This window comes from Rana temporaria, chromosome 4, assembly GCF_905171775.1.
Source record: "Rana temporaria chromosome 4, aRanTem1.1, whole genome shotgun sequence".
Lineage (NCBI taxonomy): Eukaryota > Metazoa > Chordata > Amphibia > Anura > Ranidae > Rana > Rana temporaria.
The window spans coordinates 318882868-318908259 of NC_053492.1; the positions used below are offsets into that span (position 1 = coordinate 318882868).

Sequence of the window (25392 nt, forward strand, 5' to 3'; positions counted from 1 at the left end):
GTAGGCCTCAGTGGGGTTGAGGGGGGCCCTCATTAAGGCGCCAGCCTCCTGTATCATCTCGAGGCTCTCATCCTCCACTTGCCTCCTGCGCCTCATTAGGCCTGCTTGCCTGACCCGGGGGGGGAGGGACTTGCCTGGTGGTGCTGACCCTGGGCCTGGGGCCCTGCTGACTGGTGCTGGGCCCGGCCTCCTCCTCCTGGCTGCCAATGACCCCTTCCTCCTGGCTGGCATGCATCTCCGCCTCAGTAGCCGAAATCTCATGGCTGCTCACTTCTTCTTGTGGCAAAAAAAAGGGACATGTTTTACAATTTGGCACAAGCAAATCACACACATTTTCATGCTCTAGACTGGTTTGTTTTATCTTACTTTAAACTTGAATAGACTCTCCTTCTGATCCCTGCACTTGGCATCCATGACCCCTATTTTTATGCCCATGACTTTTCTAGGCCATTTTTTGGTTTGGGATTACAATATCAACTCAATAAACAAACAATAATTAGCAGCCCAAAAAAATTTAGAAAAATACTCTACCTCATCAGAAGTGGAGAGTCGCAGATTTTGATGCCTGCCAGCCTCACCGTACTCCTCCTGGCTGTGATGATCCGTGGAAGGTCTGCTGCGATGCCGGCTGAAAGGAAGGCTTGACATTGATTGCCGGCCCTCCATTTGATCCCCCAAAAACTAAAGCTCTTGGTAGTACCACAGACTGGGCTCCGTGGACTCGCTTGCTGCTGCTCCTGATCTTTGTTCCCATAGTTCTCTTTTTTTGCTTCGGTATGCGGCCCTCAGGTTGTTCATTTTCTTCTTGACCATCTCGCCTGTGCAGCCGGGAACCCATGTCTGCATATATGTAGCTATCTCATCAAGTGCTGCCGTTCGTCGGTCCCGCTTCGAATACTGGGGATGTTTTGTATCCCAAAGTAGGGGCATTTCCCTAAATTTTTCGATTAGGCGAACAATCGTTTCTTTACCCACGATCTGTTCCATGGTTTTATTTAAATTTGCTTGGGCAATTTTCAAGCTTAACACTGTTAACCTCCTGGGCGGTGTTCCCGAGTCTGACTCGGGGTGAGATTTTTGGGCTAGGATCGGTAACCCCGAGTCAGACTCGGGCTCGCCTCGCTGGATGTACAGGGAGTTTTACTTACCTTGTCCCTGGATCCAGCGATGCCACCGCGCTGTGTGAGCGAGCAGGACCTCGCTCGATTCACACAGTGCCTCCGTGTGACGCCGATCTCCGTTCCCTGCGACGTTACGACGCACGGGGACGGAGAACGGCGCCAAATTCAAAAAAGTAAACAAACACTATACATACAGTATACTGTAATCTTATAGATTACAGTACTGTATGTAAAAAAAACACACATCCCTTGTCCCTAGTGGTCTGTCCTGTGTCATGCATGTCATTTTATATAATAAAAACGTTTCTTTCTCCCTGCAAACTGTAGATTGTCCATAGCAACCAAAAGTGTCCCTTTATGTCAAAAATAGTTTTAGATCAGCTAAAAAACAGCGATAATAAATTATAATCACTTGCAGAATTGTGCGATAGCGATTTGTGGGGAAATTCGTCATAAAAAAAAAAACATAATGACAGCAACAATTCTGCAACTGAGCACATTTCAGTGATTTTGATTTGATTACATTACTGAATAATTTTTATTATAATTATATTATTATTTGTTATAATTATTTATTATATTATAATTTATAATTTTGTTTTTAAAAAAATGTCATACCCGGGATGCCTATTAGAAGCTTGTTTGGTCAGATTTAAGTGAGTTATTTCTAAAAATGACAGACCTACAATATAAAACGCCAAATTTCCTTGCAAATAATGGTACCGCTTTCAGCATGTTTTTTCTGAAAGAATCATACCGCCAGGGAGGTTAAAACAAAAATAAATAAGCATTAAAAAATGCACAGCATTCACATTGTATTAATATGTGGCCCCAGATTTATCAAGTACTATGCAAACACAGTGTCTCCTGCAGCTAAAATGCTGGCCAGCTCTGCCCCATTGTTGTGACCAAAAATGAGTTCACATGCAGACCCTTTTTGAAATAAGTTTGCTAAATACGTGTAATCTAGAACCATCCACAATTTTTACTATTTTGACCATTCCTCAAGGCACTATTTCATGTGTACCTAGCATGCCCCTCATCATTCCTGACATAGAAATACACTTCCTAATAACCTCTGGCCAACCAACACAGAACAATACTTGCATGATCACAATACATCTGGCAAAAAGTACAAATAGGTAGAGCATTCTTCACATCTAGATTTAAGTGATGTGTGAAAGCATTGTGAGAAGTAGATATCGTTTTGGGGACACAAGAAACATAAGTAGCGTTAAAAGGGTGCAAACAACAGACAAAACCCCAATCCCATGGCTCTCAAGTTTCTAGGCCTCTGCTGATCCCATGTTGTAATTTCTTACCTTATTATCTCTAGCTCCTCGTGAAGCACGATCAAATAATCTCCGCGTAACCTACGTAATCACGTCGGTTCCCTTTTATACACTCCGCGTGTGCGTGACACACCGCCTTCGTCTCCATTGCCATGCCCCCTAATCAATGTTAACTCAAAAAATATGGCGTTAACTGTGTAACTTCTGTCAAATGTTCTAATAATCTCTGCGTAAGCTACGTAATCACGTAGGTTCCCTTTAATAGACTCCGCGTGTGCGTGACACACCGCCTTCGTCTCCATTGCCATGCCCCCTAATCAATGTTAACTCAAAAAATATGGCGTTAACTGTGTAACTTCTGTCAAATGTTCTAATAATCTCCGCGTAAGCTACGTAATCACGTAGGTTCCCTTTAATAGACTCCGCGTGTGCGTGACACACCGCCTTCGTCTCCATTGCCATGCCCCCTAATCAATGTTAACTCAAAAAATATGGCGTTAACTGTGTAACTTCTGTCAAATGTTCTAATAATCTCCGCGTAAGCTACGTAATCACGTAGGTTCCCTTTAATAGACTCCGCGTGTGCATGACACACCGCCTTCGTCTCCATTGCCATTCCCCCTAATCAATGTTAACTCAAAAAATATGGCGTGAACTATGTTACTTCTGTGAAACGAGCGAATAATCTCCGCGTAACCTACGTAATCACGTCTTATTCATTCTCTACACTCCGCGTATGCATGAACCGCCGCCCTCGTCCCCGCCCATGACGGGACATTTCCTGTTTTCCACGCCCCTAATCTCTGTGGGAAGGAAAGATGGCGATGTCACACAAGTGTGCACGGAGCTCTCAGGCCGCAAGTGAAGTGACAGAGGCAGGAACGTCGCGATCCCGGCCAAAACGATATAAGGCCACTAATATGTTTTTGGACGAAATGGTGGAGCTTGTGGACATAATGCGGAGGAAGGACTATGATGGCCAATATGGCCCATACAAGACCCCCAACCGCAGGAAGGGGAAAATTATGGAGAAGGTGGCAAGGAAAATGCAGAGGATGTTTGGGATCACCAGGTCTAAGGAGCAGCTACGGAAGCGGTGGTCTGACTTGAAACTCCGTGAGCCACATCAATTGAAGAAAATAAAAAAAATACTCAAAAAAAGTAAGTTCTTTTTTTGTTTGTGGGGGGGGGGGGACAATTTTATTAGTTTAATGTTTGGTCAGGTACATTTCTACATCTGTATCCTTGGCCTGGTTGTACTTCTGAACACATGTTGAAATATAATTTTTTTTTTAAATATCATTTGCTTGGCCAACGAGTGTTAATAGGAAACCTCATTCACATCAGATTGCTTCTCACCAATACGATGTTGGCCCAGGAACAACACACCTGGACATGCCTCTCTGGCCAAAAACATTGTTTGTAAACATTGTGTAAAAATATATTTTTCTAAAATTTGAATCCTAGAATGGGAAATGCAAACAGTGCTACTAAGCAGGTGTTTTCATATCTGTAATTCAGAGCACCTGTGTCTCCCCCAAAATATTACACTAAAATGTGTATGGTCTCAACTCCAAATTTTAAGGGGGGGACATCCATGTGTGTCACTTTGCTAAAAAGGGACTGAATCAGAGCTTGGCCTAGAAGTCATCCAAAAATGTAGGTTTGGGGTGATAAGACACCAAAAAAAAAATAAAGCCTCTAAACTTCTATGCAATGTGTGCGATTTCTGCTCTACAATATCTGTGTGCTGATGAGTATACCTTTTGTTTTTGTGTTATTTATAGGGGAAAGAAGACGCCAGCATTTCGAGGAGGCAGAGAGGGCCAGACACGCCCAGAATCTGCCATCTGGCCATGTGGAGGAGGAGGAAGGAAGAGAGGAGGATATGGAGGAGGAGGATGTGGAGGAGGAGGAGGAGGAAGGAAGAGATGAGGATGTGGAGGAGGAGGTGGAAGGAAGAGAGGAGGATGTGGAGGAGGAGGAGGAAGGAAGAGAGGAGGATGTGGAGGAGGAGGTGGAAGGAAGAGAGGAGGAAGGAAGAGAGGAGGATGGAGTAATTTTAAATCTGGTAGTTGTGGAGGACGAAGATGAAATTGAAGAAGATGATTTTGGAGAATTTGAAGATGGTGGATTGGTGGAAGAAGAAGGAGGAGTCGTGGAGGATGAGGGGGAAGTTCAAGAAGGAGGAGTTATTGAAGATGGAGAAGTGGTGGAGGAGGAGGAAATTCGCACAACATCAGGTCAGTGTCACCCCAGCTTTATAGGGCAAAACAGATGTAGATATGGTTGCCACCTCATCCCTTTAATCCCGAACACATATGGATTACACATGTTCTGTGGCTAATGTAATGCAGATATGGCACCAGGTGAGTTAAATTACCACCTTTTAATCAGCCACAGAACCTGTGTAATTAATATGTGTTCTGGTTTAAAGGGATGAGGTGGCAACCCTAGATGTAGATAGGCCGGTAAAATTGTTAATTTTATATTTTTGATTCATTTTGTAGGGGATGAAGATGCTGTTCCGCATTTTTCTCGCGCAAGTGCGGGAATAATTATCCAGCAAGTGATGGAGTGCAGCAGTGAAATGGAGAATATGCGGCAACAGATGGTTCTCATGGAACATAATGTGCGCAATGTAATTGTGGAGTGCTGCACCGAGCTGGACACTATGCGGCAACGAATGCTGATTATAGAACAAAACTATAAAAACATCATTGACATGATGGGCCGTGTCAAAGACTGAACACCCCCCCCCCGCCCATCCCCCAACCTGTTTTAATTTTTGACTCAGCAACACGCCAAAATTTGAAGATGCACACACAGTGTGTCAACATGTGCTATTTGCCATCACAGAATATTGAATATCTGTGCTTTGTGGGTACAACCCCCTCCTCGATTCTCAATTAGTTTTCGAGGAAGGGTTTGCTCCCACAAAACACAGACATTGATCACCCATGATGGCAGATAGCACATGTCGCCCTTTGTCTGTGTTTCTATGTTGTAGAACTGACATTTGGCGAATTGCACTGAATGTGTGCATCTTCAAATTTTGGCGTGTTCAGGTGTGAAATCACACCATGACTGTTATTGTGAATGTAAAAGTGACACATTTGTCTTTTAAATGTTTTGGACATGTTATATTTTTTCAAGCAAAAAAATGGCTTACAATCAACAAGCCTGAAAAATCAAAAAAAGTTAAAAAAAAAAAAAAATTCTAAAAAAAGTATTTAAAAAATAAAAAATTGGGTAACAAATCTAGCCAAAAAATGTTACCAATCTTTTTTTTTTTTTATAAAAAAAAAAAAAAAAAATTAAGAAATAATTTTTCTCAATTTTCTTAAATTTTTTTGAAAAAAATCTAAAAAAAAAAAAAAAAAAATAAGAAATAATTTTTCTCTATTTTCTTAAAATTTTTTGAAAAAAATCTAAAAAAAAAAAAAAAAAAAAATTAGAAAACACACAAAAAACAAAAAATTAAAAGCCTTGCAAACTAAAAATGTTGGCATGTTTATTACTAAAAATCTACAGAAAAATCAAGGAAAATGAAAAAGCTGCAAATAAAAAAAGCTTTTCAAAAATCCTAAAAATGAGTGGCTTTATTCTTTGATATGCTGAATACCCAGTTTGGAGATGAGTGAATAATGTGCAATTGTGTTTATTTACTAAAACCTGAACCATACATTTGGCACTAGAAGTGCACTATTTTTGGTGAGAACCAGGAAGACAGATAAAAAGAGAAAAAGCAGTAATGACAAACAACTGTATAAAGTCCAATGGTCTAACTATTTATTAGTTCTGTGAATATTTCTTTCTTTTGGGGGCCGAATTAGAAAGAAATATGATCTGGCATAGCAATGGCCCCCCTACCCATGAAGTACTCAACATATTTGTCGCGTACCTCACGAGCTGATTGGGTGGCAAAGCCAGCACGACCAGTGTCCAGCCCAGGGAGAGGATCTGAGAGTAGTCTTGCCTCAGAAACGCTGTCGGGTAGGTACGTCTGGGAGTGCCTGCGTAAAAAATTGTGCAAAATGCAGCAGGCAAATACAATGGTGTTCAATCTATATTCCGCCAGATGTATCGCTGTCAGGAAAAGGCGGAACCGGTTGGAGAGAATCCCAAAGGCATTCTCGACTACCCTCCGAGCTCTGGCCAACCGATAATTGAACACCCTCCTCTCTGAGGTGAGGGTCCTCTGGGGAAAAGGCCGCATTAGGTGAGGTCCAAGCCCAAAAGCTTCGTCCGCTAGGAACACAAACGGAAGTCCTTCCACATTATCTTCATCTGGTGGCAATGCCAGACCACCAGTTTGTAGACGATCGTAGAATTCAGTCCGTGAGAACACTCCCCCATCTGACAGCCGGCCGTTCTTCCCCACGTCCACATAGAGAAACTCATACTGTGCCGACACCACCGCCATCAACACAATACTATGATAACCCTTGTAGTTATAATAGTAGGACCCCGAGTGGGGTGGGGGCACTATGCGGACGTGTTTCCCATCTATTGCTCCACCGCAGTTAGGAAAATCCCACCGCTGGGCAAATTGGGAAGCCACAGACTGCCATTCCTGTGGTGTGGAGGGTAGCTGTGGGGACAAACAAATAAAGAGATTTAGTACTTTGGCACATAAACATTGCAACCAAAATACAAAAACCATCATTGTGCAACATCAACAACAGGATTCACATTTCCTACAAGCATTGTGAAGTGAGTATTTTTAAAAAAAAATATAGGCCCACTTAATTATCAGACTCCACATCCCTCTGATGATAGAGCAAGAAATTTTTTTCGGGGGGGAGGAGGTCAGAGCTACAATGGATTAGCCAAAAAAACACACAAAAATTGGCTAGGTGGGTTTGGGCCTAGGAAAGCATGCTGGACAGGTTTATGGTGGGTAAGGACAAAATATGCAGGTAGGCCCAAAACAAACATATATAAAGGATAACAACATGCATGGGGAGAAAAGGGAACATCCAACACACAGCAGATTACAATCTCATGGTTATTAGGGAATAAATTTTTTTTTGACTTTCGCACACATTTAAAAAAAAATACATTGTGATGTTAAAATGAGGGAACTTACCTTAATATACTCCTCCTTCAGAACACGTATGATGGCAGTACACGTCTCCGGTATGATGACCCCAAGCGACTGGGGAGAGATGCCTGTCGAGAACTTGAGGTCCTGCAGGCTCCTCCCAGTCGCCAGGTACCGCAACGTGGCAATAAGCCTCTGCTCGGCCGTGATGGCTTGGCGCATCACAGTGTCCTGCCTCGTGATATAGGGGGACAGAAGATCCAGCAGACGGTTGAATACGGGGTCCGTCATGCGGAGAAAATTCCTAAAGTCATTAGGATTATTCTCCTGGAGTTCCCTAAGCAGAGGCATATGAGAAAACTGGTCACGCTGGCGCAACCAATTCTTGGCCCAGAAACGCCTCCTCCCACTGTTCCTGGCCAAACAACTGGTTCGCTGGACATGGCCATAAGCAATCCCATAACCAGCACCAATTCGCGAGAATCGACGCTGCTGCTCCATCATGGCTTCAAACCGGCCAGCTGGTCAGTCAAGAACACACTCCAACAGAAAGCACCCCCAAATCCAGCACAACCTGCTAAGAACGCACGACAAACAGATACGAGCGCACAGTACGCAGAAACGTGCTGAAAGCCTGTGCCCGAATGCCAACTGCGAACCCGCAAGCAAACGCACTGAACCAGAGAATACCTACTGTCAAAACGCGGAGACTGAAAAGCACGAATCGGCTCTAACCAAACCTTCACTAGCACGCGGTAACACGGAACTAGCAAAAGCGGAACAGAGGGCGGCGCCGTTGACTTTGGTCTTCCCCTTTATAGTGACGTCTTACGTGGTTTACGTTGCATACGTTCTGGTTCGCGGGGATTTTTTGGTGCTAGTGTGTACGTTCCAGCGGATCAACAGATAAATCCGCCGATCCGCTGAAACCGATCCGCGTATAAATCTTAGCGGATGGATTCTATTGTGTGTATGGGGCCTTAGAGTTTTACAATGCCTCATGGGATGTGTAGTTCCGCAACAGCTGGAGGGCCGTAGTTTGAGGATCCCTGGTAGACAATCTGGATGAAGTGCAGTAACAACAAGTAACAACAATAACAATGTCTCTAGCTCCTCAGTTCTAATTAAAAAAACTATACTTCATCACCATCTGTTGCCTCTTGCATTTCCCATGTGACCCAGTTCTCTCTTGACCATTGTTTACCGCAGTGATCAAAAATAAAGTGGAATTTGAAGTAGAAAGCTAAGTTGGCGCACTGTCTCCTAATGATCCATCAGGGAGCTATTGGACAGGAATTAAATAATCATCCTTCAGTCCAGTTTTTCATCAACTAAACTATTTCAGCCAAAATGCAGCCGTTACAGTGTCAGTCAGTTCTAACTTTAAGAAACCTAAGTAGTGTACCTAGTCTTGATAAATGATACTAAGCAGCCAGTAATTATATTCAGTAATATGCTCATGCCACCACCAATCTTGCATATGCCATGCCTCTGTAAAACACCAGAAGTGGCAGATACAGCCAGATACAGTACTTTTCCATTATAGCCCATTAAGCCATCATGGTAAATGACAGTAAAAATGAACCATGACAGGGGGAACTGGAACTAGTGACTATAAAAAGCCAGTCAAGCTTCAAATCCTAAACTTTCCCCTTATCTAATCACAGGAGAAGCACCTTATAGCAAGCCTAACTACTTGTTGTGCTTCTTAGTATCATGCATGCTGTCATGACTTATTGCATATCATGGAGTTTGGGATGGGGACTCACACATTGGGTGATTTTCTAGCAAGCTTACACCTACAAATGATTTCTCTGTGGAAAATGTGGTCATCTATTACATTTACAACATTTGGGCTAAATTCCATTGCTTTTTGTATGGTTCACATCGACCATTTTTGTATGCTGTGTGTGGTCTGTCTGTTTACTCTGACAGGAAATGTCCTGCATGTCTGCTCTTACTAGGTACAACCATTCCACATACTGTACTTTGAAGAAAAAAAAGGATGATAACAAAGGGGGAGATAGCAAGACATATAGAAGGAGATTGTACCATCACAAAGGAGAGAAGTAGGTGGGGGTGGAATGCAACTCAGAGTGAGGTACTGTCTGAGCCTTCTATGTGTAGAGCTGAATGTGTACAGAAAATCTCCATTAATGCTGATGGGAAACAGTATCATTAGTAGTAATCAGCATGGGTTTATGAAGGGGTCGTTCTTTCCAGACCAATCTGTTAACATTCTGCGAAGAAGTGAGCCGCCATCTAGATAGGAGAAGGCCTGTGGATGCGGTGTATCTGGATTTTGCAAAAGCACTTAATACAGTTCCCCATAAACACTTTGAGCAAGATTCAGGTAGCTCGGCGCTTCTTTTGGCCGGCGTAGCGCATCTCATATGCGCTACGCTGATGTAAAACAGGGAGCCCAGACTAGTATTCTCAAAGATCTGGCGCCGTATGTTGTGCCGGCAGAGTGTAAATAGGCCGGCGTAAGCCCGCCTAATTCAAACTAGGCAGGTAGTGGGCGTGCTTCATTTAAATTAGCCGTGACCCCATGTAAATGAATGGCCGTTCGTACGACGCATGCACGCGGATGCTCAGAATCGCGTCGCAAATACTCCCTAAGAAACGTCGGCTCAATGCTTTCGACGTGAGCGTAACCTACGCACAGCCCCATTCACGTACCACTTACGTAAACTACGTAAAATTTGACGGCTGTTCCGATGTCCATACCTTAACATTGGCTGCGCCTCATATAGCAGGGATAACTGTACGCCTTACGTAAACGGCGTAGCGGGCGCAAGTACATTTGTGAATCGGCGTATCTAGCTCATTTACATATTGTACGCGTAAATCTACGGAAGCGCCCCTAGCGGCCAGCGTAAATATGCACCCTAGATACGACGGCGTACTAAGACTTACGTCAGTCGGATGAAGCAGGAATTCAGGCGTATCTAGTTCCCTGAATAGCGCGCATAGATACGACGGCGCATCTTTCAACTTACGCGGTGTATCAATAGATACGCCAACGTAAAGGGTTTGTGAATCTAGCTCTTAATCTACAAGCTGAAGTCTGCAGGCATGGACCATAGGGTTTGTTCTTGGATAGAAAACTGGTTACAGAGGCATGATAAATAATGTGTAATCAGACTGGTCTGGAGTGGAAGGTGGGGTACTACAAGGTTCCGTCTTGGGACCAATTCTGTTTAATTTATACATAAATGACGTGAGAAATAGAGGATGGGATAAATAGCTCCATCTCATTTCTTGCGAATGATATGCAGGGCAATAACTTCAGATAAGGATATAGAAATTGTACAGAAATACCTGAACTAAATAAGGGAGTGTGCAACTACATGGCAAATTAATTTTGATGTGGAGAAATGTAAAGAAATGCACTTGGTCGCTAAGAACATAAATGCAAACTACTCACTGGGGGGGGCGGGGAACCTCTGGGGAAATCAAGGATGGAGAAAGATCTGGGGGTCCTAGTGGAAGACAGACTGAGCAATAGCATGCAATGTTAAGCGGAAGTTACCAAGGCCGGCAGAATTTTAGCATGCATAAAAAAGGGGATAAACTCCAGAGATAAAACTATAATCGTGCCACTTTATAAAACTCTGGTTCGGCTGTATCTGGAGTATTCCATCCAGTTCTGTTCACCAGTCCTCAGAAGGGATGTGCTTAAGCTTGGGGGATTTCAAAGAAGGGCAACAAAATTAATACGAGGACCTCAAATACGAAGAGCGACTAGAAGCACTAAATGTATTCTTGAAAGGAGACATGATAGCAATTTACAAATATCTCAATGGTGATCCCAGCATAGCAAAAAAAGCTATACAGTCTCAGGGGGTGTAAGAGGACACATGGCCACACAATGAGATTGGAGGAGAAGTGGTTTAACCTTAAGCTGCGCAGAGGGTTTTTTACTATCAGGGCAGTAAAAATGTGGAACACTCTTCCACAATTGGTGGTGTCAGAGGGGAGTATTGATATTTTTAAAAGACTCTTGGATGTGCAGCTTAACCACTTGCTGCCTGATGCATGCCAATATACATCTGCACAATGGCAGCGGTGGGCAAATGGGCGTACAGGTACGTCCCCTTTAAGAAGCCGCGCTCCCGCCATGTTCTCCGTGACCATGCCGTGGGCCCCGCAAACTTGATGTTAACCAGTGGCCCACGATCGTGTCACGGAGAGGCAGAACGGGGAGATGTAAACAAGGCATTTCCCTGTTCTGCCTAGTGACAGGACAGAGATCTACTGCTCCCTGTCATTGGAAGCAGTGATCTCTGTCATGTCACTTGTAGCCCATCCCCCCCACAGTTAGAATTACTCCCTAGGACACACTTAACCCCTTCATCGCCCCCTAGTGTTTAACCCCTTCCTTCCCAGTGTCATTCACCCAGTAATCAGTGCATTTGTATAGCACTAATCGCTGTATACAGGTGAAACTCGAAAAATTTGAATATCGTGCATAAGTTCATTTATTTCACTAATGCAACTTAAAAGGTGAAACCAATATATGAGATAGACTCGTTACATGCAAAGCAAGATAGTGCAAGCTGTGATTTGTCATAATTGTGATGATTATGGCATACAGTTCATGAAAACCCCAAATCCACAATCTCAGAAAATTAGAATATTGTGAAAAGGTGCAATATTCTAGGCTCAAAGTGTCCCACTCTAATGAGCTAATTAGGCCATAACACCCGCAAAGGGTTCCTGAGTCTTTAAATGGTCTCTTAGTCTGGTTCAGTAGGAATCACAATCATGGGAAAGACTGCTGACCTGACAGTTGTGCAGAAAACCATCATTGACACCCTCCATAAGTTGGGAAAGCCTCAAAAGGTAATTGCAAAAGAAGTTTGATGTTCCCAAAGTGCTGTATCAAAGCACATTAATAGAAAGTTATGTGGAAGGGAAAAGTGTGCAAGAAAAAGGTGGACAAGCAGCAGGGATGACCGCAGCCTGGAGAGGATTGTCAGGAAAAGGTGTTGGGGACTTTCACAAGGACTGGACTGAGGCTGGAGTCAGTGCATCAAGAGCCACCACACACAGACGGATCCTGGACATGGGCTTCAAATGTCGTATTCCTCTTGTGAACAACAAACAACGTCAGAAGCGTCTTACCTGGGCTAAAGAAAAACAGAGCTGATCTGCTGCTCAGTGGTCCAAAGTCCTCTTTTCTGATTTGGAAACCAAGGACCCAGAGTATGGAGGAAGAATGGAGAGGCACACACTGCAAGATGCTTGAAGTCCAGTGTGAAGTTACCTGCCCACACTGCCAAAAGCACCAAAACCTGGTTCAATGACCGTGGGATTACTGTGCTTGATTGGCCAGCAAACTCGCCTGACCTGAACCCCATAGAGAATCTGTGGGGCATTGCCAAGAAAAAGATGAGAGACATGAGACCAAACAATGCAGAAGAGCTGAAGGCCGCTATTGAAGCATCCTGGTCTTCCATAACACCTCAGCAGTGCCACAGGCTGATAGCTTCCATGCCACGCCACACTGAGGCAGTAATTGTTGCAAAAGGGGCCCAAACCAAGTACTGAGTACATATGCATGCTTATACTTTTCAGAGGTCCGATATTGATCTATGTACAATCCTTGTTTTATTGATTGCATGTAATATTCTAATTTTCTGGGATTGTGGATTTGGGGTTTTCATGAGCTGTAAGCCATAATCATCACAATTCTGACAAATCACGTCTTGAACTATCTTGCTTTGCATGTAATGAGTCTATCTCATATATTAGTTTCACCTTTTAATTTGCGTTAGTGAAATTAATGAACTTTTGCATGATATTATTCAAATTTATTGAGTTTCACCTGTAAATCACAATGGCTGCAAAATAGTGTCAAAAGTGGCCGATGTGTCCAGCGCAATATCGCAGTCATGATAAAAATCGCAGATCGCCCCCATTACTAGTAAAAAAAAAATCCTAATAAAAATGCCATAAATCTATCCCCTATTTTGTAGACGCTATAATTTTTGTGCAAACCAATCAATATACGCTTATTGCAATTTTTTTTTAACAATAATATGTAGAAGAATACGTATCTGCCTAAACTGGGGATATTTTTGGGGATATTTATTATAGCAAAAAGTCTAAAATATTGCATTTTTTTTCCAAAATGTTCGCTCTTTTTTGGTTTATAGTGCAAAAAATAAAAACCGCAGAGGTGATCAAATGCCACCATAAGAAAGCGCTATTTTTGAGAAAAAAATGCCGTCAATTTTGTTTGGGAAAAGCATCACACGACCGCGCAATTGTCAGTTAAAGCGACGCAGTGCCGTATCGCAAAAAGTGTTCTGGTCAGGAGGGGGGTAAATTCTTCCAGGGCTGAAGTGGTTAAAGAACAGAATGTACAGGAATATGGGAAATAATTATAGACATTGACACACGTACACCTGCACAGGTTGAAGTGGATGGACTATTGTCTTTATTCAACCTTACCCACTATGGGCCAGATTCAGAGAGATCGGCGCATCTTTAGATAGGCGTAGCGCATCTCATATGCGCTACGCCGTCGTAACATTGAGAGGCAAGTACAGTATTCACAAAGCACTTGCTCCCATATGTACGCCGGTGTAACGTAAATGGGCTGGCGTAAGCCCGCCTAATTCAAAGTAGCAAGGCAGTGGGCGGGTTGTATTCAAATGAATCGTGACCCCATGTGAATGCATGGCCGAACGAACAGCGCATGTGCGCGAATGCTCAGAATCACGTTGCAAATACTCCCTACGATACAGCGTCTCAATGCGTACGACGTGAACCTAACTTACGCCCAGCCCCATTCACGTACGACTTGCGTAAACAACGTAAAATCCGACGGCAATTCCGACTTCCATACCCTAAACGACTTAGACCAGCTTTTTGGTGGTTTAACTTTACGCCGGAAAAACGCCTTACGTAAACGAAGTAGATTACAGCGACGGGCGCAAGTACGTTCGTGAATCGGCATAATCTAGCTCATTTACATTTTCAACACTTAAATCAACGGAAGCGCCCCTTGCGGCCAGCGTAAATATGCACCCAAGATACGACGGCGTAGGAGACTTACGTCGGTCGTATCTTGGCAAAATTCAGGCGTATCTCATTTTAAGAATCAGCGCATAGATACGACGACGCACATTCGGACTTACGATGGCGTATCTACTGATACGTCGGCGTAAGTCTCTGTGATTCCGGGCCAATGTAACTATGTAGCTGGGAAGAAGTGAACACTGAGGAGGAGAGCAGACAGGGATTTGGCACATGTTCACAGAGGGTGCATGAACCTCCCAGTGCTTCTGAAAAAATATATAAAAATTGTCTTCTCTTTTAATTTTTTACACAGTTCTGATCATTTCCTCCAAACTTTACATTTTTAAACATAAAGCTTATTTAAAACTGTTCACATAAAACAATGTGTAACTTGTTTCATGGTTCAAATTTTTTTTACTACACTGTCACAAGATGCCACCTTATAAAATAAGTAACTAAACTTTGTGATCAAATAAAATTTCATAAAATTTCTCCATACAAAGTAAAAAGGTTCTTTAGATTTTCAATATGAGATTTCCTGGACAGTAGATGTGGATCTGACTTGATCTGATACAAATATTATACAGTATATGCTTTTTGACTATTAAAAATGTGTTAGAGTACACTTAGAAACAGTTTTAGTACAGTGTTAGAAACGATAGTCTTGGCTTCATTTTCTGATCACAATAATATAGGAGTCATTATATGATCTCCTGCTTTATGGGGATTTTATTATGTATAGTGACTGTGAAGGGGAAGGAAGATCTGGGTGTATGAGGCATTCGTAGGGTAGTTGGATGATTTTTTGGGCATACTTTTTTCCCTCAAAACTTAAAGGGATTTTAAAATTTATGTCTGCAAGGTAGACAGACAGAATAGTGTAATGATTCTGTTAAAAAACTGTATTTATTGGTGTATAACGCTCACTTTTTTGAAACTTCCCTCTTAAAGTTAGGGTGCGTGTTATACGCCTGTGCGTGTTATACGCCGACAAATACGGTACCTATTAAATTCCTTCATCTATATCACCTCCGGCATTCTAGTTTCTGTTCTCTCATTCACTTCCTGGTTTGCATCGTTTGTTCATGTAAGAACTACATTTCCCAGTATGCACGCCCAGTAATTCACATCTCCTTGAAGTCTCTAACACGTAGAGAGCGTCCAGCCGCACAGATGTAGTTCCCAGGAGGCGGTGAGCACATCACTGACCACCGCAATAAAGCCTCCCATCACGGTGGTGAGTAACAATCAGACAAGCAGGAAGTAAACAGAACAGAGAAGAAATAGAGCAACTTCTGAGCAAAAACAAACAATGAGGAAGTGAAAAGAGGAATGTCTGCAGGTAAAGGATGCTTATTATGAAAAAAAATGTTTTCCTTTACAACCCCTTTAAGTGGAGAGTTGTAAACAGCTTTTTCCCCCATACCCTGGGCTGGTACCTGCAGATACAGGGCCTTACACAATGTGCAGAAAAAAATGGCCAATGAAATGTAACAACTGGTCCAGAGGTACTGGTGTCTGGAACAAAAAGTGGATTTAACTTCAGCTGCCCCACATGCAGCCCCTACAGACTAGCATGGACCTATTGTTTTGTGATGCCTTTTACATTACTTTAAATGTTTGTTGCCCCAACGCTTCATATTCCTGATATGTGCCTGCTGTACCATGTACTTGAGAAAATATCTTGTTCTCTTTATATTGCTTTCTTTATGTGAAATTACAGATGTCCCTTCCAGTCCCTCTGCATTCCGACTAAGCAGGAGAACACACCGTGGTCAACTCTCTAGCTATGCTGGGAACTTAGCCTGCTCTCATCCAATGATCAGACTTGTCCCGACATGCCTCCCTGGCACAGTCTTTCACTGGAAAGCTCAGTGTACTTCTCCTCCCCCCAGCTCTTATGCAGCTGAGAACAGAGGGAATGGGCGTGCTCGCAACCTAGTCCTGAGCTCCGTGACTGCCCCCGCGGGACCCATGGACCGATCGCCGCCGGTGTCCCGCGATTGGGTCACAGGAGCTGAAGAACGGGGAGAGGTGAGTGTAAACAAACCTTCCCCGTTCTTCTCCATGGCTTGTCACTGATCGTCTGTTCCCTGTCATAGGGAACGACGATCAGTGACGTCACATGTCCAGCCATGCCCCCTACAGTAAAAAAAAACTGCCATTGTCATTGTCACAGTAATCAGTGCATTTTTATTGCACTTTTCGCTGTGAAAATGACAATGGTCCCAAAAATGTGTTAAAAATTGTCCGATGTGTCCACCATAATGTCGCAGTCATGAAAAAAATCGCTGATCGCCGCCATTACTATTAAAAAAAAATATTATTAAAAATGCCATAAAACTATCCCCTATTTTGTAAACGCTATAACTTTTGCGCAAACCAATCAATAGACGCTTATTGCGATTTTTTTACCAAAAATATGTAGAAGAATACATATCTGCCTAAACTGAGGAAAAAAAATGTTTATATATTTTTTTGGGATATTTATTATAGCAAAAAGTAAAAAATATTGCATTTTTTTTAAATTGATGCTCTATTTTTGTTTATAGTGCAAAAAATAAAAACGGACCCCAATTTTGTTTGGGAGCCACGTTGCACGACTGCGCAATTGTCCGTTAAATCGACACAGTGCCGAATCGCAAAAAGGGGCCAGGTCCTTTACCTGTATAATGGTCCGGGTCAAGTGGTTAAAAGAGCGTTGTAAGTCTTCCTATTGTGTAAGAAATACAAGTCTGGTTGTTCCGAGGGTTAAGCTAAGCATAGGTTTTGGATAGCACTTGGGGTAAAGCCCCCTCATCCCTACAGTAATCCTCAAAGGTCATCAAAGTCCAGTTAAATTTAGCAGGATTGGCGAGAGAATACAGGAAATTGTGTATTCGTATCGCTTTCCAGAATGGAAGTTAAAAGTGAACTGGTGTCACTTATCAACCATTGGATGGAAGGCCACCGATTTCCATCTAAAAAATGTGATGGACGGTCTTGGCCTGCAGATAGAAGCTTCTCGTATTCAGATTTCCCAAGCCCAGGAGGGAACGCCGGGTTACCCAGTATTGGGAAAGATGGGAATCTCTAGTGGAAAGGGAAGTTGTCGATATAGTCATTGAACCCATACAGTGAGTAGTGCCCATTAATGTGGTGGGATTTCAGTGCAGAGGGTAGCCGGTTGAAACACCACAAAACCCCTTTCAACGGAACAATGGTTTAGGCGTGTTCTAGTTGCGTCCAAAGTTTGGTCTTACATTGTCGATTCCAGTCAATAATTCTCCCAGGTGTACCGCCAAATAATAATTTCGTAAGTCTGGAAGAGCTAAACCTCCATAGTGTTTAGACAATGTAAGATAACGTAAGGTTTTGAGTGTGCCCAGATGAATTTAATAAAAAGTCAGTGCGCTTGTTTGAAGTTTTGAAGTGGGATCTTGACCAGCAGTGCTTGAAATAAGAATAGAAACTTTGGAAGTACACACATTTAAGACTCCTTTCACACTGGGGTGTTTTTCATGTGCTTTTGGGCTAAAAATAGCGCCTGTAAAGTAGCCCCCCTGCAGTCTCAGATGCGCTGGCAGGACATTGAAAAAACTCTTGCAAACAGCATCTTTAAATTAATGGGCAGCGCTTTGCTGGTGGTTTTAACCCTTTTTCGGCCGCTAGTGGATTTATCGAAATTTACTTTTAGATCAGACGGTGTTCCATCTATATCAAACTCTCTTAAGAAGATTTGGGAGGGACACCACGGGGTTTAGCCTCGTACACACGTACGGGTTTTCCCGGCTGACTTTTTACCACCAGGAAACCCGAGGGGAAAACCGAGAACCTGCTTGGTAACTTTTTCCCCCTACACACGACCGGGTTTCCCAACAAGAAAACTGCCATGAGAGTTTTGGTCGGGAATCCCAGCCGTGTGTATGCTCCTTCGCAGTATTTCCCATAGGAAAACTGCCAGGTTAAAAACCGATGGGAATCCCGGTGGGAAAAAAGAGAGCTGGTTCTCTGTTTTTCCCGGTAGTTTTCCTGCCGGGAAAACTGCGATAGAGCATACACATGGCCGGTTTTCCCGGCCAAAAGCTCTCATGGCAGTTTTCCCGACGGGAAAACCGGTCATGTGTACGGGGCTTTAGTTAAGGAAAAAAGGAGGTCATCAGCATAGGCAGAGATCTTTGTATTGGGAGTTACCTATGGTTATTCCTAATATGTCCGGGTTCGAGCGTATTGTACAAAGAAAGGGTTCTGATGATAGGGCAAACATAAGAAGAGAGAGCGGACATTTGTGATGGGAAAGAAATCCGAGAGGACACCATTAGCTTTAACCTAAGCCGTTGGTGTGGAGTAAATATTTGAAATCTATTGAAGCATTTTGTTTCCCAGACCAATGTGCTTAAGTACAGAGGACATGAATTCCCAATTGATGCAGTCGAAAGCTTTCTCAGCATCCGTGCTGAGAAAGATGCACGGTTTCTTAGTAACAGAGGCAACATGAATCAGGTTGAGAACTTTGGGGGTATTGTCTCTAGCCTCTCTTGAGGGGATACAACCTACCTGGTCTAGATAATCTATGTTCTGCATGTGTTGAGCAAATCTGTTGGCCAGAATCTTCATTAAAATCTTGAGATCTATATTCAGAAGGGAGATGGGTCTATAGCTTATGCATGTGGATGGGTCCTTCTTTAGGTATACGGGATATGTGGGCCTTCAGGTTGTCTCTATGGAAGTGCACTCCCTCAGTAAGGGCATTGAATAGCTTCACCATATAAGGACCTAGAAGTGGCAGAAGGGATTGGTAATACTGTAGAGTGAAGCCATCAGGGCCCCGAAGCTTTGCCAGGTTTCATCCCACCTACCGCTCTTTGTAGTTCCTCTAGGGCAGTGGTTCTCAACCTGGGGGTCAAATGATGATTTGAAAGGGGTCACCAAATCCTGGGCTGTTCCTGAAACCCGCACCACTCTCCCAGCCTTTCCGCAGCCGCCCAGCAGGGCTGTCCCTGGGGTCTGTGGAAGCCCAGCTGGGCTGTTCCTGGAGCCTGCAGCCACCCACTTAGTCTCTTCACAGCCGCCCATTCAGTTCACTGCATGGGTGGGGGGGCAATGACTAGAGGTCAACTGACTGGAGAGAAATGGGAAGTGGGAGGGGCTGGAGGAGACCCTATCTCCTGATTTCGGCATAGGTGTCACTGATGCGAGACACCACAGAGCTGGAGACACAGGGAAGCCGGAGACACAGTGAATAACACTACCTGTGATTAGAGTTGCCATTAAAAGTCCCAACTACAGTTCTTAGATCAGCAGATGACCTTGATAAGAAGCACCTAACTTTCCCCAGCACTCCCACTGATCCCATCCCCCCACCAGAACTGCCACTTATCCAAACCCCCGCCAGTGATGCCACTCATCCCATCTCCCTGTCAGCACTGCCACTCACCCCCCCCCTCCCCCCACCATACGAGAAGGAATAAAAATAGAGAATACATGGAAGGGAGAGGAAAAGAGGGGGAGGAACAAAGAAAAAAGGAGAGAAAGAATAAGACAAAAAAACAAGAAAGATGGCTAGAGAGAGGGATGGGGGAAAAAACAAGAAATTAGGATAGAGAGAGGTCAAAGAGAACAAAGAGAAAGAGTGGTACATCCTAAAATGTACCATAAGGGGATTTAATACTGTACGAGTGGAAGGGACTCAGGGAGTTCTAAATGTCCATGTGTTAGGGGTGCAAATTACTTGTCTTGCCTTGGCTGCTGACAACCCACGCTACGGAAATAATTTTACTGTTAGGGGTCCCCACTTAGGAATTTTTTTATCAAGGGGTCACGGCACTAGAAAGGTTGAGAACCACTGCTCTAGGGTAATGGGGGCATCCAGCTCCACACCCACCTCTGCGGGGAGTTGGGGAAGTCGGGACAAAGTAATGTAATCCTCCATTGCTGCTTTATTGGGTGGCCTCACTGGGAGATTGTATAGGGAAGAATAGAAGTCCCTGAATTCCTGTGCAATCTGAGTGGGAATGACCTTTTTTTGGCCCGAGGGAGCTACGATTTGGGGCAAAGTCTGTGATTTCTGACCTTTTTAGCTAATAATTTCTCACACTTATTGCTGGATTCATACTAGCTTCCGGCAGAATTGAAGCGGCGCTTTAGCCGTGTAATTATTATTATTATACAGGTACCTTGCCGACGTAGATTTAGCTGACACGTTAGTAGCATGATAAGACAGGGGATAGTATTGATTTCTCAGGCATTGAGAGTTACTGTTCTGTTGAGTTTCCTGTATAAACGCCACATCAGCGTGGGCTCTTTTAAGGTTGTGCAACAGCATACATCATTTTTCAGGTATGTTCAGACACTTCACATTCAGTGAGAAAATATTGATAAAATCCCCGGGCCTTAAAAAAAAGAAAAACGGGGGGGGGGGGGGGGGGGGTTGTGAGAGGAAGGGGAGGTAGAGGGGGAAAAGAAGGCAGAAGGAGAGGTATAGAGGAAAAACAAACAAGAAAAAAGCAAGATCAGAACAGGACAGGACTGTCTTGCAATTTACGTGCACTAGCTAGGTGTTAGCACTGGCTTGCAGCACTAGGGTTCCTGTTTCAAATTCAGGTCAGGACATTATTTGTGTTGAATTGGCTTATGGATTTCCTTCAACACTCCAAAAACATGTTGATAGCTTAATTAGCTGATTTCCAAACTGTCCCTAGTATATCAGGTAGGGACCTTAGATTGTAAGCTCCTTGAAGGCAGGGACTGATGTGAATGTACAGTGTGTAAAAGTGCTCCATGAATTGTTAGCAATAATAAATAGCTGTAATAAATACATTTAAACCTGAATCCTGGGATTAGCTAATTTTTACTAAATACCAGCAGTATGTATATTAATACTTTGGTGTGATTTATGTTTTTCTTCCAGATCTGTGCAGTAATCCAGTATGAAACTTTGCCTCTGTGCAGGAGCTTTATGTAATAAGAAAGACAGCTCACTTCTGCTCTCTCCTTATGCAGAATGACTCTGTCCTCTCCTGTAGTTTTCTGCAGCCAGTCTGTAGTGGGTGGGCCTGCTTAGCCTGATCTCTGATCTCTGCACAGGCTATATGTCAATGTTGTCGCTGCTGCTTTTAGATGCTAATGTCTGGGTTTGTAAAGGCATTTGGTGCACACAAAGTGGATTTATATCCTTTATGGCTATTGAGGAATAATTGTCATTGTCAATGAAAGTTTTTGTGCCTGGAGTTCAGCTTTAAAGGGTTTCTAACTGTCATTGTTGGATTATTCACTTAATTTACATCACCAAGAATTCTGCAGAATAATGTATAGCCTTTTCCACTTATAGTGATTGTAAAGTCTCTGTTTTTTCTATAAAAATAACAAACATGTTATACTTACCTGCTCTGTGCAGTGACTTTGCACAGAGCAGCCCAAATCCTCCTCTTCTCGGGTCCCTCTTTGGCTCTCCTGGCCCCTCCCTTCTGTTGAGTGCCCCCACAGCAAGCAACTTGCTATGGGGGCACCCGAGCCAAGCCGCAGCTGTGTAATACATTCAGACTCGGAGCTGTGGTTCGACCCTGCCCCCTCTCTCTTATTGGCTAACTGACTTTGATTGATAGCAGCGGGAGCCAATGGCGAGTGAGTCCCGGATGGCCGAGTTACTTGTGGACATCGCTGGATCGAAATGGGGCTCAGGTAAGTATTAATGGGGCTACTGCACACATAAGATTTTTTATCTTAATGCAGAGAATGCATTAAGATAAAAAAAAAACTTCTGCCTTTACAACCACTTGTTTATGAGAGATATAGGAAGCCATCCCACCATCATTCATGAGTAACTAAAATATCAGGTTCGAGTTTAAAACGCAAAAGAACAGATCAGAGTTTCAAACTTCACACTTACTTCACTGATCGCATACCTTTTTTAGATCAATGACTATGAAAAAACAGAAGCCAAAATTAACCAGGCAACTAGCATTACAAAAGGACTTAAGCAATGGCAACCCATGTAGTGGTAAATGTTGGGAAGGTTTATGATCATTGTTTAGTCTTCTTTCTGATGTGTGACCTCGATTTACCTACAGTATGCCTTCAATTAATTCTTTAGCTACAATGTTTGCATTATGGCATATGGACAAACTGGAAGTGGAAAAACGTACACGATGATGGGACCCCATTCTGAATGTGAAAGAGAAAACCACACAGAACTTGGAATTATCCCAAGAGCAGCAGAAGAGCTATTTAGGTAAAACATTAGATTCTGTTTGTGGATGCAAAATCTATCAGTGACTAAATCTTGATTACCTGAATCATAACATTGCAACACATGCTAAAGATATCAGAGTATAGAATCCTGAACCATCTAATCTGCAAATCCCCAATAAAAACTCACCTTAGTCAAAGCATGTGGCAAGAGGATTTAGCAGTTCATCCTCCATGAAAAGAGGCCATCCTAATAATCCACCCCAGATTTGCCATTGGTAGGTGCATACTATTCGTTTTTTCCATTCTACCCCGTGGGTTGAACAAAAACAAACTGTCAGCTCCGGTCAGAGACGCTATACTAATGATGCAAGGTTAGTTCAGCGCTCTCCTCCGCTAAACTATTGTGTTCTGGCCGGCTTTTGTCGCACAGACTGACATACACACGTCCATTTGTTTTTTGAACCGGTCGTTGTCTCCCGACATTTGGCCCTTATGTTAGGGTGACCAGACATCCCCAGTTTCCGGGGACAGTCCCCGGACTGAGGAAACTGTCCCCGGACCAAGTCTGCCCCAGGTTTTGTCCCTAGATTGGATTTGAATAGGGGCCCAGGCAATTTCAAAGACAGTGCAGAATAAAAACAAAAACAAAATTACACCCCCCCTGCTCTGCCACTCCTACTAGCCTAGGTGGGTGTATTTGTATCCATTATCTGTGCCCCTATCTGATAATTATGTGCTGGTCAGAGTGAAATGGCAGGCAGTTCGTTGCCATCTAAAGCGCGCTGAGTCCGCTGTGTCCCTGTCCGCTCTACATAGCAGAGAGGACAAGGACCTGCCTGCTCAGCAGGCATCAGTGAAGAGATCCTTTTCTGAGCAAGCAGATCCCACTTCACAGAGGCGCTCGTTTGAAATGGGCCTTGAGGAGATTCATCCTCCCTAATTGTCCTGATCACCAATATGCCCAGGAATAAAAGTGAGGGTAAAACCACAGCTTTGAGTTGCCACTAAAACATAAATAGAGGGGAAATCTTTCAATAGTCATACTTTCTGCTCTTTATGGTTAGGGGACTTAGAGAAGCAGTTTTTCTTACCCGATCCTCCACTCCAACAGGTTTCTCTATGCTGCTAGACCAGTCCTGGCAGCCCCTTTCTGCCCTGTAGTCCAGCAGTCTAAGGACCTCTGACATCATTAAGACTAATGCAGGGCCCGTAGCCCTGCATTACACGTGGGGATGGCTGCCGCAGGATCAGATAAGTAAACATGCTTTTCTAGTCCCCTAGACAGAAACAAGCATTTAACCCTTGCAGTGTGGGTGCAGGAATAGTGGGAGGACTGCCTTGTTAGAATTTTAAATGTAGCGCTGTTGTATATAACAGGGATCCTGCTCCTAGTAGATGAAATATATTTCCCCCCAAAAAATAGGGGAAATATTTTGGTACGAGATAAAGAAACTGTATTTGTAAATATTTTACCCTTCCAGCTTGCATATTCTGAACATTTTTACCTCATTCTAGACTCATTTTGGAAAAGCCAGAAGAAAGTCATTCTGTAGAAGTTTCCATACTTGAAGTATATAATAATGACCTTTATGATCTTCTGGCATATGACAGTCATGCAGGTCTGTGCCTAAAGCGTGATATTGTGATTGGTAAAGATGGGAAGAGTTATGTGCCTTCACTGACACACAAGTAAGTTTTTCTCCTCCGATCTTCTTCTATAGTTTACTTTCTAAATGAGTGAGAGACTAGGAGTCATTGAAGTAACTAGATGTTTGTACTTTTCTTATCTTTCTTGAAAAGTTTCCTGCTATCCTGCATCATTGGAAAATAATTGTGGGCACAAGTACGTGTCAAGTAACATCCACATGAAAGTCAGAAGCCAATGTTTCCCATCAGAACATTGCCCAAAGCATCACATTGCCTCCACTGGCTTGCGTCTTCCCATACTTCACCACTTCCCCAGATAAATGATGCACACCCATCCATCCACATGATTTAACAGAAAACATGACTCTTCAGATCAGGCCACCTTCTTCCATTGCTCTGTGGTCCAGTTCTGTAATGCCTCATACACACGATTGGAATTTCCGATGGAAAAAGTCAGACGGAATTTTTTCATCGGATATTCCGACTGTGTGTATGCCCCATCTGACTTTTTCCGTCGGAAATTCCGACAGAGCTAGAAAGAGAACATGTTCTCTTTTTTTCAGACGGAAAAAAATTCTATCGGAAATTCCGATCGTCTATATGGAACTCAGACAGAGAAAAAAACACGCATGTTCGGAAAAAATTTGACGCATGCTCTGAAGCATTGAACTTAATTTTTCTAGGCTCGTCGTAGTGTTGTACGTCAACGTGTTTTTGACGCTCGGAATTTGATGTGTTTGTGTATGCAAGACAGCTTAAGCGTAATTCCGTCGGAAAAACCCGTCTAAGTTTATTCCGTCAGAAACTCTGATCGCGTGTACGGGGCATAACTCACATGCCCATTGTAGGCACATTTAGCTGTGAACACAGGTCAGCATGGGCACCCTGACTTTTTAGCAGGTACGCAACCCCATACACAACAAACCGTGATGCCCATTTTTTTCTGCTTTCAACACATCAATATCATGGACAACATGGTTATTTTTGTGGACTAATATATCCCACCCATTTTCAGATGTCACTGTAACAAGATAATCAAAGTTATTCACTTAACCTGTCAGTGGTCACTAACTTATAGCTGATC

The 25392-nt window shown here is 43.3% G+C and overlaps 1 protein-coding gene across 1 annotated transcript in view; it reads left to right on the top strand.

Annotated features, from left to right (window-relative positions):
- Window positions 1–25392, top strand: part of KIF25 (kinesin family member 25) — a 94638-nt gene that overhangs the window by 58228 nt on the left and 11018 nt on the right. The window contains exons 10-11 of the mRNA XM_040350673.1: window positions 22564–22701; window positions 24177–24350. Of these exons, the coding sequence (XP_040206607.1) occupies window positions 22564–22701; window positions 24177–24350 (312 nt within the window). The remainder of the gene's footprint in view (window positions 1–22563; window positions 22702–24176; window positions 24351–25392) is intronic.